Source organism: Vulpes lagopus, chromosome 23 (assembly GCF_018345385.1).
Source record: "Vulpes lagopus strain Blue_001 chromosome 23, ASM1834538v1, whole genome shotgun sequence".
Lineage (NCBI taxonomy): Eukaryota > Metazoa > Chordata > Mammalia > Carnivora > Canidae > Vulpes > Vulpes lagopus.
Genome location: NC_054846.1, coordinates 21,483,746 through 21,501,938, shown reverse-complemented (window position 1 = coordinate 21,501,938; position 18,193 = coordinate 21,483,746). Strand labels below are relative to the sequence as shown.

Here is an 18,193-nt window from a genome sequence, read left to right as displayed (position 1 = left end):
TTTCATTTGCTTTAGTAATCTGTGAAAGCTTTGTTCCAGTTAACATAATTAATTCTAAGATCATGTTTACTAACAAAGCACAAATATATAGCAGATGTGTTGAAGAGGTAAGAATATGAAAGTTATTCTTGTTCAGATCCTACCCAAATGCTCATGCTGGTAATTTAAATTTAATTAAAATTGACACTACTCTGGAAACTGAGTAGTCTGAGTGGCCTTGGCGAACAAACTAAAGTGATTTTAATATTTTAGTTTCTCTAAAGATATTTTGCAAGAATATTAATTCTCTAATTCTACAGAACTTCCTTTCCAGCTGTCTTTTTCATTGTGAAACTTGTTATCTTGATGTTTTTGAGAAAAATGTTTAGGAGGTAATTTGATCTTAGGGTAGTTCTAAAATGCATTGCTAACAATGACACATGAAAAATATGGGATTGAACCAAATGATTTTTGCAATTTACATCTCAAATACTAAACTAATTCTAGAATTCATTATTACAGCTAGGATAAATAGGGTATTTATAGTTAATGCTTGTAGTTCATATTTCTGATCTTCATTTTTTTGACTTTTAATCTAGGACTTTGATTCATGGTTTGATACAAATAATTGCCTTGGGGATCAAAAGCTAGTTGAGAGGCTTCATATGGTAAGTGTATTGGAATAAGGTCAAAGCATATATATATATATATTTTTAAAGATTTTATTTATTTATTCATGACACACAGAGAGAGAGGAGGCAGAAACACAGGCAGAGGGAGAAGCAGGCTCCATGTGGGGAGCCTGACGTGGGACTTGATCCTGGGTCTCCAGGCTTTGAGGCCCTGCCCTCAAAGCATATTTCAAATGGGAAAAAATGATAGAAGTTTAAATTAGTGGATTATTTTCTGTTAACAAAAATGTATTGACTAGAATTAGATCTATTTGAATCTTGTCACTTACTTGTTTAATCTTACAATGGGGGCTGGGGGGTTACAAAGTATGGTGCTTTTAGTGTTAGAACCTAGGATGAAATTCTAACTTAATGGAAAAAGTAGTCCAAAAATAAGAGATTTGGTTCTCAGAGGCTAAAGAGATCCCATCTTTTGTTCTTAAATTCTGCGACTGTGTATATAAGCAACTGCTAATAGTACATCGTGACCAGCGTTGGTAAGTTTTTGCTGTAATACATACATAGCTTTGTTACTTCTTACTGAAGATTCACAAGTGCAAGTTGGTAAGTGGATATATTTCTCAAATAGAACCCAGATTATGATGGCTTGACTAGCAGAATAAAGCCAGACAAGAAACTTGCATGTATCTCATCTTTAATAATTATGGCATTCTAAAATAGAACTTTGCAGTGAGTCTTGAAATGTTTACACTTTTTTCTTGCTGCATTATAAACAAAGGAAACAGGTCTTATATTTGTATCTCTAGCACAATACCTAGTTCATAGTGGATATTTGAACTGAGGAAAAATTAAGTCTTAATGTTCAGATACTTGTTTCTGTATAAATTAATTATAACGTACTTTAAAATTCTTATGTACTGAAATTTTATTATGTTAAATATTTGAAGGTGATTATCTGTTAGACATGTTTATAATTAGGTGGCATTTAAACACGTAAGCATTCAATTTAGAGTATGGAGTATATGTGTAGACTTTGTTTTAATAAGTAGGTAGATGTATGTGAAGCAAACTACAATTCCACATAACAGAATCAGCAGCCTCTATAGGCATCACTATTTTGTTCAGACAGTAGTATGAAAATGCTTATAATCGGGGAGAAGAGGTCTGGTAGCTACCTTTCTGTTCTCTGTCTTTAAACCTCCACCTGTGCTGTGGTCTCATGATGAAAGAAAATATTGAGTATCAGCATAGGTATACTTAGGAATGAGATCATTTTTACTTAATGTATCCTTATCTAATATTGCAAAATACCTCTTCTGCCAAAAACAAAACAAAACAAACCCTTAGTATCTGTTTTAGTAACCCAAGAATTTATGGATTGGCTGAGTGGTTCCTTCACTAATTTTACTTGTACAATTACCTGGACTATTCTGGAAGAGGGCCAGTGGGCTAAGATTATACTAGCTTCCTTACATGATGACATTAGAGAAGTATTGCTGATTATTTTTCTCACCGTTTTTTTATTTGTGATTATATTTTTATAAGCTAGTGTAAACAGAACATAGGAAGAAACAAATCTTTAGTTTTGTAGATACTCTTGAGTTTAATGAAAATGAGCTACCTACAGCATGGATAGGTTTTATAAACATGCTGTATGAAAGAAACAAGATGAAATGAGTATATGTTAGTATAATTCTATGTATGTAAAGTTAAAAATAATACTTAAAACAAATCTATGATGTTAAAGTGTAAGGGGGCATAGTGACTAGGAAGGTTGCAAGAAGGATTTTTGGAGTACTTTTATCTAGGTGAGATAGTTGATTACGTGGGCATATTTACTTGATTGAAATTTACTGAATTGTATAGTCATGATTTATATACTTTATGCTTTACTTCCAGAAGAAGGGTAATAAATTATTAAGTTTTTATTTTCATTTCAGTATAGTTAACATACAGTGTTATATCACTATTAGGTATATAATGCAACTTTCATACATCACCCAGCACTCATCACAAGGGTAGTCCTTAATCCCCATCACCTATTTCACCTATCTCCCCACCTACCAAAAGGGTAATACTAAAATCTCTAACCATAAAAATATTTTAACATGGACCTAGCTTTAAGTACTGTTAGATAGTCTTCATGAAAGTACAGCATTACGCCTCAGCCCCCTGGTCCCTTATCTGCAGGTGATACATTACAGGACTCCTAGTGGGTGCCTGAAACCAAGATAGTACCGACCCCTGTATACACTGTTTTTTGTTATATATATCTCTCTGATAATTTAATTTTTTTCCTTTATGATAGTTTAACTTATAAATTAGGCAAGGTAAGAGATTAACAGCAATAATTATAAAATACAATAATTGTTCTGTAGCATATGTTATATAAATATGGTCTCTCAAAATACCTTATTGTACTGTACTCCTCCTCCTTGTGATGATGTGTGAGATGATAAAATGCCTATATCATGAGATGAAGTAAGGTGAATAATGTAGGCATTATGCCATGCTGTTAGTCTACTGTTGACCTTACGATATGTTAGGGGGAGGATCATCTGTTTCCAGATTATGGTTGATACTGGTAACTGAAGCCATAGATAAGGGAGGATGATAACTAATTTTAAACCTGAAAGCCAGTGAATGGTGAAAGCATCAAAATTTACTGTTTTTAGTATTTTATTACAATGTAGCAAGTATATATTCATTATATGTATTGAACAAGTAATGATCCTATATTACTCTTCAGGAACTCAGAAATAATAAATTATATCTGAAAGGGAGAAATTCTAGAAATCTATAAATTTCCATGTATTTAATAAACAATTTTGAGATCCTGAAATAATAGTTATAAGATCATTGCCATTTCTTTTTTGTCTTAAGGTTTTGCGGCCATTTCTCCTTCGTCGAATTAAAGCTGATGTTGAAAAGAGTTTGCCTCCAAAGAAGGAAGTAAAAATCTATGTGGGTCTCAGCAAAATGCAAAGGGAATGGTAGGTATTCTTAGACATTTTAAAAGTCACTATTGATTCTTCACTAACTTTCATTTGTATTTTATTTTTCTGATTGTGTCTGCAAGGAATTGGCTGTCTGCCCTGTTGAGCTCAGCCTGAAAAGTTTTCGGTCATATAATTTAGGACTTGCTAATCAAATTTATAATACAAAGCCTTAAAGCTATTAGTTTACAGAATCAGGCTGGGAGATTTGTGAATCCAAGGATTAAACTTGCCATTTAATTAAACGGGGATATGTGTGTGTGTGTGTGTGTGTGTGTTTACCTAAGTTTGGGTTTTTTAAAAAGGGGTGACTCAGATGTAGGCATGATGTTAACTTGGTGGTTCATAAATACTGGATTGTGAATCAGTGCTAATCTGATGAAGATGGAGGATGTAGAGAGAGAAAATTTAGGTGCTTTCTTTTAACCCATAAAGCTATTATTTTATATATATAAAAGGCTCTGTTCTGAGTGGATGTTTTAATTCAGGCAAGATAAAATGTCTTTTTGTGGATTTGTGGTGGTAATACAAGGTAGCTATTTTTAACACCTCTCTAGGGCATAATAAAGATGTTGAAAACCTTGTAAGTTTCTTTTTCTTTCTTCTTCTTCTTCTTCTTTTTTTTTTTTCTTTTTTTTTTTTTTTTTTTTTTACAGATAGAAAGGTCACCATGAATCAACAGTGTGAAATGGTTGTAGTAAAAGATAGCACTTTAGCACATGTTAAAATACATGTTGTGTTCAAAGGAGAGAAATAAATAGCCACCTTATTCTTTATTGGATACACTACATTTCAAGTGTATTTAATTCCATACTTGATAAATGTCTGCAAGCGGCTGGAGTTGTTGGTAGAAGTATAGAAAGAATAGAATGTAAAGAAATGGGTACATCATCTGAGGAAGAGATGACCACTGTAGACTTTTCAAAGACTTTTTTAAGGTAGCAAAGCTATTATTAGGCTTGTCTTGTATGGCTCTAAATTACAAAACTATGACATGAATCAGTGTTAAGGGAAGAGAAAAATTTTTTTTTGTTAAATATTAGTGAACTTTATATCAGTCAGAATTGTATAGAAAGGTTTGCCTTGAATAATACTTTATGCTTCATAACTAGAGTTGTTATGCTTGGATTGCTTAGGTTATTGAAGTTATTCTGTTCAGAGGATTCTAGGTCATGAAATTTTTGTATTTACATAGATTGGTCTTTCCTGCAGGATGTTTACATTCTTGATGTGCATTCAAAGCTTTTTATAATCCATCCTTAGTCTATGACTGTAGCTTTACTGCCCTCATATCCCCCCACCAATTTACTTTTATTTGTATTTAAATCACATTGTATTCATTTTATTCTCATCCTCATGCCTTACCCTATCATGATTCCTCCTCCCTCCTTAGATCTTCATGTTCTCACCCAAATTCTACACTATTTACATTGAATAGTAATTAAATACTATTGGCACTCTTCCATTGGAAAAGACTACAACTTAAAATTATGTTTAAAACTTCCTTGGGGTGCCTGGCTGGCTTAGTCAGTACAGCTTGGGACTCTTGATCTTGAGGTTGTAAGTTAAGCCCCATGTTAAGTTTAGTGATTACTTAAAAATAAAAAATTAAAAAAATATGTGACTTAGGTTTTAAGTTTTGCTTAATTATTTAAAAACATGTTCTACTGCTTTGTTTTAATTCATCCCAAGGAAGCATACTGTTTTGGACCTCAAGGTCCAAAGTGTAAGTGTTAACATTAGAACAGTGGGGGAATAAAGAAAAACAGGGAAAAAGAAAGATGTTATAATGCATGGTAACTCCTAACCACTTCTTAGAAGTTGGTGGGTTCTTTATAGGTATTTTTGAGTTAAGGTATTTTGAGTTAAGGTAAGGGAGGTAATTAAATGTGGAAGTAACAGGGCACATTTGAGCCCTTTTAAAATATTTTTCTTCTCGATAGGTATACTCGGATATTAATGAAGGATATAGATATATTAAACTCTGCAGGGAAGATGGACAAAATGAGGTTATTGAACATCCTGATGCAGTTGAGGAAATGCTGTAATCATCCATATCTCTTTGATGGAGCTGAACCTGGTCCACCTTATACAACTGATATGCATCTAGTGACCAACAGTGGCAAGATGGTGGTGTTGGACAAGCTGCTCCCTAAATTAAAAGAACAAGGTAAGTACGTTATTGATTTCAAATTGAGAAGTGATGAAAACTGTTTTACATTTTAATGTAAAATAAAGGATCAATACAATTTAAAATTACTGATCTGGCAAGTTGAAGTATGGGAAGGCATTGAGAAACTTCTATTCTCATTACCCAAACTTCACTTCTCTCCTCAATTTTAGGCTTATACATCTTTTTAGTGATCAGTAGTTAGGGCAGTTACACTCCTAGATTTTGGGGGAGAGTTCTCACTTTATATATGCTTTCCCAGATTTATAAGCTTTTTTTTAAAGTGCCAAGAATACTCTTTCCACACATAGTTCCCAGATCCTTTGGTAAACAGTGTTGTGTTCATGGTATTTGTTTTTAATTATTTTTTTTTTTGTTTTTAATTATTTATGTGGAACTCTTAATTATTTAAATGATTAAATTTTAAAAATAAGGTTAACGGTAATTACTAAATATGTGCATGGACCCAAAGCAGATTTGTTTATAACATGGTGACTTTATGTGTGAAAATGAGTATGTCTGTAGTATATATATAGAGTTATAGTTAAAATACATGAGTATAGAATGAATTGATTGTGATGCCAGCTTCAGTCATTTTAAATTCATGGCAAAACTTCTTTATATCTATACCACACTTCTTTTCCTCTTCTGGATTATTTTGAAGTAAGTCCCAGACATCAAAGCATTTCATTCACAAATTATTAATTCTGTGATATTGAAATAATATAGTCAGATTTCAGATTTTTCCATTTGTGTTTTTCCTATGTGTTTTGTTAAGAAAGACTTTGTAGGGCATCCCCAGTGGTGCAGTGGTTTAGCACCGCCTGCAGCCCAGGGTGTGATCCTGGAGACCTGGGATCGAGTCCCACGTTAGGCTCTCTGTATGATGCCTGCTTCTTTCTCTGTGTCTCTGCCTCTCTCTCTCTCTCTCTCTCTCTGTTTCTATGAATAAATAAAATAAAATCTTAAAAAAAAAAAAAAAAGAATGACTTTGTACCTGTCACCTCTCTAGGATACTAAAAATTAAAAACCTCCTAAGAGTTGTCAGTGAATTGGTTTAGTTTTTTCTTTTTTGCTTCTGTGCCTTTTTGTGGAAATACGTTGTATAAAATGCTTTCTTTGAAAACTAAATAGTAAAGGATTGACTTGGAAAGGAATAGCAAGAACTTGGTAGAAATACTCAAATATTAAAGAAAGCTGTATTAAACTCTGGAAGGAGAATGGAGACTATTGAGCATCCTTAGGTTTTCCAGGTATAAGAAGGTGAGATACCAGCAGATTATCAGCTTCAGTTTATAAGACAAGATAATTTCATAATCCTTACTTTTTTATGATGACTCCTTGGTCTTCTATATTCTACTGTGAAGGCATTGCTTAGTTGGCTGAAGAAATGGAGGCAGTTCAATAAATAGAATCATGGCATAGGTAAAAGATGACCATTTAGATTTGAGGCCACACTTACATTATGGTCTTTCAGTCTGGAATTAGGTCTTCAGAACTAGAAGGAGATGGGTTTTGGGTGTGTGTTATGGGATGTTCAGGGCCATGCACTTGGGAGAATTGCGGTGGAAGTGGTGGTGGAAGGTTATTTTTAAATCCATGTGGAATAAAAAGGATTATTCTCTCAGCCTTGGGACAGACTCAGGTCAGGACAGTATACCCTTTTCCATTGATCTTAGTGTGTTGTACAGATATTACATTACCCTTTTCCATTTGTGCCACGGTGGGAAAAATGTGGAGAATGACAGACTTAGATAAATAATGCATATATTTTTTCTTTTCTTTTTTTTTTTTTTAAGATTTCATTTTTATTTATTCATGAGAGACAGAGAGGCAGAGACACAGGCAGAGGGAGAAGCAGACTGTATATATATTTTTTCTTATAACCAACTAGGTAACTTGGAGTTAAGGGGAACTGGTTAGTCTTAGTTTTGGTTAGCCTTAAATTTTTAAATACTTTTTTTTTTTAACTTTTGAAGCTTCTGAAAATGGGCTGTTCTCTTTGTTAACAGGTTCACGAGTACTAATCTTCAGTCAGATGACAAGGGTATTGGACATTTTGGAGGATTACTGCATGTGGAGAAATTATGAATACTGTCGATTGGATGGGCAAACACCCCATGATGAGAGACAAGTGAGTAAGATCCAGGGAGGGAAGATAAAAAAATTTAACAGATAAAATAATTTCCTGACATTTGTTTCATTTCATATCTATAGGAGTCCATCAATGCATACAATGAACCAAACAGCACAAAGTTTGTTTTCATGTTAAGTACACGTGCCGGTGGTCTTGGCATTAATCTTGCTACTGCTGATGTGGTAATTTTGTATGATTCAGATTGGAATCCCCAAGTAGATCTCCAGGCTATGGTAAGAGATAATAGTAAATATATTCTTAATATTTTCTTAAAGCTTAATTTCGTTAGAGCATGCTAATGGTCTGCAAATTTCACTGACAACCCAGTAGAATTTTTTCTCTGACTTAATCATTCAGGGAGGGTGTTTTATAGGTAATCTTTCATCTAAAGCAGGATATCTCTCTCTTACAGCTTTGCCATATCTTGGAGTATAGCTATGTCCAGTGTATCCTGATGGCCCAAGTGGGAGGGATAGAGTTGAGGATTGCCTAAGAAATTTTTTTATGGTTCAGATCCTAAAGTGTCCCCACATTCATTGCTAGCACTCAATCAGTATAACTGGGTGCAAGGGAATTGGTAAATGATAGTATAGTTGGGCCTTGGGAGGAAAGGGAAACCAGTTTGGTGAGCTATAGGTCTACCATGTTAGATGCTTAAAATTTATGCCCATGTGTAGGAGTTCTTTGGCTAGAACAGGAGGATCATTCTTAGATTGAGAAAATGTATGATCTGTGGATTAATATGGAAACTTATAAATTCTTAAGTTTGATACTTGACACATGGTATTTGTGACCATAACTCAGGTATTGGTTGCTTATAAGAGTGGCTGAGGAAAATTGATCAATTAGACATAGGGATGTTTTGTAAGAATGTGTTTTGTGAACTTAATAGAAGTTAAACAAATGGAATTCAAATTAATTTGACTACTTGTATGTAGTTATTTGAAAACTAGGATTTTTATATTGTTTGTGGAGTTCTTTTTTCATGTTACTTCTTTCCCTAATAGCAATGAAGTTTGATATATGATTTAGGTGGAAAAACAATTTGAATTTAAAACTAAGGAAAAAAGATTTAAAAAAAATTTTTATCATCCACCTTAAAATTTGTAATTTTATCTGTCTTATCTGGAGATGTGTGAATTTTATTTATTATTTATTTACTTTTAAGATTTTATTTATTTGAGAGAGAGTAGGGGGAGGAGCAGAGGAAGAGGGACAAGCCAACTCCATGCCAAATGTGGAGGCTGACTTGGGGCTTTATCTCACAAACCTGGCATCATGACCTGAGCCAAAATCAAGAGTTGGATGCTCAGTGGATTGAGCCACCGAGGCACTCTTAGAAACCTGTGACTTCTATATCAGTATAACCTAGAAGTTTTCCTTGTGAAATAATCAATTAATTTGATTGAAATAGAGAAGCTGCAAGGATCTGAGAAATATTAATCTAATAAAAATCTATTTTTAGAATAGTTTTGTTACATTAAAAACTTTCACACCTGAGAATATTTTAGTTTTCCGTTTTGGTATGCACAATCAAGTATTATTTGTGTAATTTTTAACTATTCAAAATAACATGGTAATTTGCCTAGGACCGAGCACATAGAATTGGACAAACTAAGACAGTCAGAGTGTTCCGCTTCATAACTGATAACACTGTGGAAGAAAGAATAGTGGAACGTGCTGAGATGAAACTCAGACTGGATTCAATAGTCATTCAACAAGGTGAGCCTTAGAATTGTAAAAAAAAATTACCAAGTTGTATTGACAAATGTTTTTTTCCTAGATTTTCTGGAGGTTCTTCTTATTGACCATCTGTGGGATCAAGCTAGCAGCATGAACAATACTTATATTCCAGAAAATAGTAAGCTTTAGTTTTTCATAAGAGGATGGGTTTAGGCTGAGGAAGATTGAGGTTTGCATTTGGCTTTGCCAGTTAGGTCTTTTATAAACCTTTTGAGCCTGTTTCCTCATCTGTTAAGTGGGAATAAAGGGAATTGAAGTTCAGGATTTTTAAGGATTAAAGGGGATAATGTATATAAAATACCCAGCATTCAGTGTGGTACATATTAAATAGAGCTGTGGTAAGTATAATTTATATGTACTGAAAAGCACTCTATTAATTATTCTGGGGTAAAATGAAGACCTAAAGATGAAACTCAAAGAATCTGATGTTATATTTTTTTTCTAGTCTACACCTGTTTACTTAACAGCACCAGATTCCAGGCATTGATTGGTCTTAGTGCTGAGAATAAAATGGCAAAAGAACACAATGCATGTGTCCCTACTTTCATGGAGTTTATTTGTAATTTAGTGAGAGGGATGCCCAGAATAAATGTTTATGTAAATAGGACTAGAGCTTGAGAGTGGGATTTTATTTTGGGTTGATTGAAGGGAACTAAATTCTCATGCCAGATTAGCTTTTAAGGAAGGCATTTATGTTTTCATGAAGCTTTATTACAATAAAGGTTGTAAATTATTTATTACAATAAAGGTTGTTTATTACAATAAGGTTGGTGATGGGGTGTGTAAAATGGAAAAATAGAAAAAAAAAACCCCTTCAATTACCTCGGGGTCATATTGGTTTCTTTCATTTTCAAGTTTGCATTTTGAGCATGTTCTTTTATCTGTCTATAAAGAGAGACTGTTAATGTTTGCTGATGATTCCATATTGTGTGTCTTCATTTTGTGAACTGCTTTTTAATTTCTGTGTAAAGGAATGTTGCATTTCTTTTATATCCTCTTAATGCCAACCATAGTGTTAATCACACCTCTGAATATGTGAAGACAATAAATGATGGTTTATTATTAGTTTTATTAATAATTATTTATTAAGTGCTTACTTTGTGCCATGCAAGGTGCTAAATACTTTGTATCCATTATCTCATTTAGTCTTCATGCAATTTTGAGGTTGGCATGAGAAGTAGAGGCAAGTCACTTATATACCATTCATGTAACTAAGAAATGACTCATCTAGGACCAAGAAGTATATTAACTATTAGAGTGAAGTGTTTACATGCGAAAGTCTTTGGAACTTGCCAAACAGTAAGGTTTCTCCTGGATAATGTAATGGCGAGTTCTTTTCCCTCTCATATTCATCCATGTTTTTAGAAAACACCTGCCTTATAGTATTTTTAATTATTCTTATTTGTGAAACATTTTTGAAAAATGAAAATTATAATCAACTTAGAAAAACTAAGTTTTTTTACTTAGGTTTTTGTTTTTTTGGGGGGTACAAATTTTGTATATGTGCTGCTGAAGTGAGCATGGATGTGGGGCTTAAATTTTAGAGCAAAATTTTATGCTAATAGCTCTGTAGGCATTAGTCAGATAGCAAGCCTCAGGTGTATCTCTTTGTATTACTGTCTTGCGGAGTAAGAGATGTAATTAAAAATAATGAGAAATCATAGAACTGCTTTCTGTCTGACCAGCTCCCCCTCTGTCCAATGGGGAAGTAGTTTCAATAAGACAGACCATTTTGATAGCAGTGAGGTAGCTTTCAAATGAAGAAACATGTTCTATAGATACATCCTAACTTTGAAATTCATAGATGTTGGTGGATTCTGTTAGGGATGCAAAGCTGTGATACACAAGCATTTAAGATCCAAGAGAACAATTTGATCTTTATCCATACTTCTTTATTACAAGTTGATTGGAATACAAAAAGTGAAGCTTTGTGTAAGTGAAAATATTTCTTGATATTTTTGTTTTGATGCTTGTGTTTTCGAAAACACAAATTATAGGGTTGACCAAATTCCTACCAATTGAAGATCTTAGTTTTCTTATGTTAAATTTCTTCTGTGATCAAAATAAGCTTTGAAGAGTTTCAATTCTTTAGGAAATTTTCAGAAATTAAAAATTTATTTAGTCCTTAGATAAAGTTTGGCAATATGAAGGTTTTTTTTTTTTTTTTTAATGTTATGTTTTTTTTTCCCCACTTCACTTTTCAAAGAACAAGGTGATTGGGGAGTATTAGTATTAATGTCTTTCTGCTTATCAGAACTTCTTGTGATTATGATTTGATCTCTTGATATTTAAAAAAAAACCTGCTGCTAATTGTGATTTTCAAATATTCCAGCATGATATTATTCAGCCCATATAAGAATATTTTTTATAGAGATATGGTATGCAGTAGGTTTCATTATGTAATGGATTAACAGTAGGATATTTCAAAGTTTACAACTAAGAGTGGCATATTTTTATGTGAGAATCAGAATTATCGGCAGTGAATAAACATGATTAATATTTGAGGCAAAATACATGGTATTACATCTAACATTTAAAATTCCAAGTTTCAAAACAACCTTAACATTATACAACATGTTTTTTTTTTTTTTTTTCCAGGAAGACTTGTGGATCAGAATCTGAACAAAATTGGGAAAGATGAAATGCTTCAAATGATTAGACATGGGGCAACACATGTGTTTGCTTCAAAAGAAAGTGAGATTACTGATGAGGATATTGATGGTATCTTGGAAAGAGGTGCAAAGAAGGTGAGGTGTAGATTAAATGATTATGTTTTTAATATAAAATCTTTTAAATCAGAACTGTTTGAGGAAATACGTATGTTAGCCATAAAAAGGAGTTTTTGTGTAATGCAGAGCCTAACTTATTTTGACTACAGTTCTCAAGGTTTTTTTTGTTTTGTTTTTAATTCTCAATATAATAAAGTGGTTTTTTACCCCTAGACTGCAGAGATGAATGAAAAGCTCTCCAAAATGGGTGAAAGCTCACTTAGAAACTTTACGATGGATACAGAGTCGAGTGTTTATAACTTTGAAGGAGAGGATTATAGAGAAAAACAAAAGGTAACTTGAGAAAGCTATTTTGGTTACTTGAAGGCCTTACTTTACTTAAAACTTGTGATTTTAAGTGTTAGCTGTAACACCTTGTAAATTTGTCTCCAAGCAGTCATTTTTGTATATTCACATCTAAATTATTTTCATTTTTACATGTAATATCAAATTTTCAGTTAGTAATCTCTGAAATGTTTTAAAAGCTTATGTAATGAGGCTTACTGTATACACCGTTAGAGTTGAAATAATTGTAGGGGTGATTATAATTTAGAATCTTTGAAAACTAAAATAATTGGCAGAATTAACATAACCTTACTAGATTTTTTTTAAAAAACGTAATTGGCTGGTAGTGATTAAAGGGGAAAAACTTCGTAATTTCTTAAGTAATTTTTGTTAATATATAGTGAAATTAGAAAATACAAGTTGGAAGAAAAATAGTTCTACTCAATGTTTTTTCTGTTAACATTTAAGCTTTGTGCATCTTCTGGATTTGTTCTAGGCTAAATACATATCTATATTTTTCTCCTAGTTTGAGTTATAGCATTTTCTGTAGGTCTGGTCCTTCCTCCCCCTCACCAGATAAAATGTTCTCCATTTGGTCAAGAAATACTTAAGTATATCTTTGCTATTCACCATACACTGTGCAGTGTATTAATTACATAGTTTTGAGCAAAGTATAGTCCCTTATCCTTGAAGAGCCAATGGTCCAGGATTTTATGAATATCTTGCCACTTACAAATAACAGTTGTAATGATGTATACACAGTATGAATTGCATTCATCTAAGATTTGTGACTGTAAACAAAGTTGGTGATCTGCGTTGTTTTCTGTATGCTAGATTGCATTCACAGAGTGGATTGAACCACCTAAACGAGAAAGAAAAGCCAACTATGCTGTCGATGCCTATTTTAGGGAAGCTCTTCGTGTCAGCGAACCTAAAGCACCCAAGGTGAGTTGATGGATCAATAAAATATCCAAAAATACTAGAATTGTAAATTTTTTTCTTATATTCTTAATAGTTAAATCAGATTGAGAATTAAAATCTTCTGTGGCTTCTTACAGTGTATTTCCATCAGTTTTCATTAAAAAGTTTTCTTAAAATTTAGTTGTAAGTATATGCATTTAAAGTTTGATTAATGTTCACTATTAATGATAAGTTCAGTTGCTTGGAGAATTAGCCATCATAAGTTTAGAGAGAGGAAATTACAATTAAAATCAAAGCAAAACTTTTTTTTAATTTTTTTTTAATTTTTTATGGATAATACTGTTGTTTTGTTTTGTTTTTTTTCCTCTAGGCTCCTCGGCCTCCAAAACAACCTAATGTTCAGGATTTCCAGTTCTTTCCTCCACGTTTATTTGAATTATTGGAAAAAGAAATTCTGTATTACAGAAAAACAATTGGGTACAAGGTAATGGAAATAACATTTTGTTCATAACTAACCTGGTTTTGTTCTTAATTTAGTAGATGGAGGGTATATCAGGTTTTTTTTTTTTTTCTTTTTCACGGTTGGAGTAAAACTTGTAAAATGTCATTTGGTTGGTTAAGAATTTAGGGCAGCCCCGGTGGCGCAGCGGTTTGGCTCTGCCTGCAGCCCAGGGTGTGATCCTGGAGACCTGGGATCGAGTCCCACATTGGGCTCCTTGCATGGAGCCTGCTTCTCCCTCTGTCTGTGTCTCTGCCTCTCTGTGTGTGTCTCTCATGAATAAATAAATAAAATCTTTAAAAAAAAAAGAATTCATCGCATACTTTCTAAAATCTACTGATGGATGATATAAACAAATACTTTTTTTAGGTGCCTCGAAATCCTGACCTACCAAATGCAGCACAGGCACAAAAAGAAGAACAGCTTAAAATTGATGAAGCTGAACCCCTTAATGACGAAGAGTTAGAGGAAAAAGAGAAACTTCTAACACAGGTATATATAGTCTTTATTCAACATAAAATTTAGTGTAACCATTACTTTGTAAGGGTACTATGCTTAGGTATTTTGGGGTACACAGAGAAGTACATGTTTTGTCTTTCAAAAAGTAAGTAATTGAAGATGATAAAGCATGAGCCATATGGGTGTATGTTACGCTTTGATTGTCACTAGTTGTTGAAGTAGAGAAAGATTATAGATTGCGCAAGCCTTACAGTGGATACGTTTTTGATTACATTTCTTCCAGTATTCATTTTCTTTTCCTGTGAATCTTCCACATTGGTACTAAGTTACTGTTCTCAATTACAAGTCTCTATTTGGTACTTTTTTGTTTAACAACCTTTAGGGTTTAATCAGGATCTTTTAGAATCTGGCCTTAATGTACTTTTGAAGCTTTATTTCTCTTCCATTTTCCCAATTGTTATATCTTTGCTCTTTTAGTATATGTTTATTGCTCTTTGCAAACTCCTGCTTATCCTTCAAAATACCGCAAAATCACTTTCTCACAAAATCTCTTTTTCACAAAGCATTCCTCTCTTCCACTCAGATTTAATTGCTTGGTTATGTAAACAATATGTGATATATTGCTAAAAATACACATCTATGTGTATGAAAAATTACCACTTTAAAATAACTTAAAATCTAGGAGTAATTGAAAATTTTCTAATACTTTAGACATATTCATAAGTGAAATAGCATTTTACCCATGTTCACTCTGCTGTTATTATATGTTTTGTTTCCTTTGCTTTGAAGGGATTTACCAATTGGAATAAGAGAGATTTTAACCAGTTTATCAAAGCTAATGAGAAGTGGGGTCGTGATGATATTGAAAATATAGCAAGAGAAGTAGAAGGGAAAACTCCAGAAGAAGTTATTGAATACTCAGGTAATTTTTAAATCATTTTAATAGATTAAAAACTATTCTCAGGTTTTTGGAGTGCTATTTGGGGAGTTCAGGTTTTATTCTGAATTATGTTTTGATAAGCTAAATTTTGCCACAAGTTTTAGGGCTGTATTTTTTTTGTGTGTTTTTAAAAAACTGAGTTGGGGGATCCCTGGGTGGCGCAGCGGTTTGGCGCCTGGCTTTGGCCCAGGGCGCGATCCTGGAGACCCGGGATCGAATCCCACATCGGGCTCCCGGTGCATGGAGCCTGCTTCTCCCTCCGCCTGTGTCTCTGCCTCTCTCTCTCTCTCTCTGTGACTATCATAAATAAAATAAAAAAAAAAATTAAAAAACTGAGTTGGAAAGAAAATGTCCTCTTTTTTAAAATGGCATAGTTTTTTTTTTGTTTTTTGTTTTTTTTTACCCCAGCTAACTGGCTATTGCCAAGAAAATGAGAATAGGTCATTGAATAATTGTGCTTTCATTTTATTTTTCTCCACAACTTCTTAAGCACTATGTGCCATTGTTTCCTGAAATCACTTGGATTGTCAAGTGAAGAGATGTAGTGTGCTGCAGTGAGTGTGCTTAGAATTCAAGAATAATAGAAATTTAAGAGTTGGGAGATACTTTTTTTTTAAAGATTTATTTATTTATTTATTTATTTAATTTATTTATGATAGAGAGAGAGAGAGAGAGGGAGGGAGGCAGAGACACAGGAGGAATGAGAAGCAGACTCCATGCCAGGAGCCCGACGTGGGACCCGATCCCGGGACTCCAGGATCGCGCCCTGGGCCAAAGGCAGGCGCCAAACCGCTGAGCCACCCAGGGATCCCCCGAGTTGGGAGATACTTAAATCATCCAGTTGATCTCATTTTTTTATACTTGAGAAATTATAAATTTTTTTTTTTAAATTTATTCATGATAGTCACACAGAGAGAGAGAGAGAGAGAGAGAGAGGCAGAGACATAGGCAGAAGGAGAAGCAGGCTCCATGCACCGGGAGCCCGATGTGGGATTCTATCCTGTGTCTCCAGGATCACGCCCTGGGCCAAAGGCAGGCGCCAAACCGCTGCGCCACCCGGGGATCCCTGAGAAATTATATAATCAACTTATTTTGTAGTATTAGATGTGAGAAAAAGGAAAACATTTCTCAATCCTTAGCAAATTAGAGTATTAGAGTATTTATGATAAATTATTTATGTTTCTCCTCCTTCTTCCACCTGTCCCATCTGTCCAACTTTTATTCTTATCAGCTGTATTCTGGGAAAGATGCAATGAACTCCAGGACATAGAGAAGATTATGGCTCAGATCGAAAGGGGAGAGGCAAGAATTCAAAGAAGAATTAGTATTAAAAAAGCACTTGACACGAAGGTACAGTCTGTATTAATAAATATAGAACTTCTGAGAATATGTGAGTTAAAGGAACTTTTTAAAAGGAAATGAAATGATTTAAAACGAAGATTTTGTTCAAAGAACAGTATTCAAGTGTTATAGTTATTCTCAACAGAATTTACCTTAGTATACTTCAGTTGAAATATCTGGGTCAGAGTCTCTATGATTAGCTCTTTCCTACAAAGTCTGAGCCTGTATTTCTCTTTAGAATAATAAAGATTATAAAGTTGTTTCACAGCAAAGGTTACATAATGCAGTTGAAGTGCCTTTGGATAGAAAATTCTGATTTGGAATGGAACATATTTAGCTAATTTTATTAAGGCTAAGTTTGAAATATAGATTATATAGGATTTATATTTTATATAATATAAAATCTGACTTTGATAGATTGGACGGTACAAAGCACCTTTTCATCAGCTGAGAATATCATATGGTACTAACAAAGGAAAAAACTATACTGAAGAAGAGGATCGTTTTCTAATCTGTATGCTTCACAAACTTGGATTTGACAAAGAAAATGTTTATGATGAATTACGACAGTGTATTCGCAACTCTCCTCAGTTCAGATTTGACTGGTTTCTTAAGTCTAGAACTGCAATGGTGAGTGCTTGGGCCTTTTTGTGTAATGTAGCACAGTTTAGAGTAAGTATTGCTTAATATTCTTTAAGGTAAGTAAGGTAACTTACTAAGAGTAAATTGTGGTTCCACTCTAGCTTTGTGGGGTATATTTTTGTTACAGTATCATGAGTTCAGTCAGTTCCTTAGAAAACAGTTCTCATCTACAGTTAAAAATCTAATATCGCAGATCACGTACAAAATTTACTGGTGGTTCCATCCTTCTTTAATATCACATATCTTTTAACATCACTACGTAGAATAAGGACTGGTTTTTCGTTTTAATCAGGTTCTAAATAGGAAATATCACCATCAGTTTCACCTTATGAATGTGATGATCATAATTTAAGATTTGCATTTTTCATATAATTTTGATTTTCTTAAATGAACACATTTCTATAAGGAAAGAACTCATATTCAGGCATTTGCCTTTCTGAATGTGTTGAGTCTGGATTATTTTATTTTTTAATTTTTTATTTTTTTGGATTATTTTAAAATAGCTTGTAGTAAAACGCTTTTTGTATGGTTTAATGGTAGGTTTTGTTTCCATTCTCAGTACTAGGCTGTTTGTGATAAGCAAGTTCCATTCCTAATGACCAAAAGTTATAATTCAGGAAAGTTTAGCCTCCGTGAATTGCTCTTTTTATTATGCATTTTACCACTTCGGAGGTTTTAACT

General features: G+C 33.4%; 1 protein-coding gene across 1 annotated transcript in view; it reads left to right on the top strand.

Annotated features, from left to right (window-relative positions):
• The window catches only part of SMARCA5 (SWI/SNF related, matrix associated, actin dependent regulator of chromatin, subfamily a, member 5), a 41,110-nt gene that overhangs the window by 19,326 nt on the left and 3,591 nt on the right, over positions 1-18,193 (top strand). The window contains exons 9-22 of the mRNA XM_041738679.1: positions 579-647; positions 3,495-3,604; positions 5,551-5,777; positions 7,790-7,911; positions 7,995-8,147; positions 9,504-9,636; positions 12,256-12,404; positions 12,600-12,719; positions 13,545-13,655; positions 14,002-14,115; positions 14,500-14,622; positions 15,379-15,511; positions 16,761-16,879; positions 17,288-17,500. Coding sequence (XP_041594613.1) covers positions 579-647; positions 3,495-3,604; positions 5,551-5,777; positions 7,790-7,911; positions 7,995-8,147; positions 9,504-9,636; positions 12,256-12,404; positions 12,600-12,719; positions 13,545-13,655; positions 14,002-14,115; positions 14,500-14,622; positions 15,379-15,511; positions 16,761-16,879; positions 17,288-17,500 — 1,896 coding nt within the window. The remainder of the gene's footprint in view (positions 1-578; positions 648-3,494; positions 3,605-5,550; positions 5,778-7,789; positions 7,912-7,994; positions 8,148-9,503; positions 9,637-12,255; positions 12,405-12,599; positions 12,720-13,544; positions 13,656-14,001; positions 14,116-14,499; positions 14,623-15,378; positions 15,512-16,760; positions 16,880-17,287; positions 17,501-18,193) is intronic.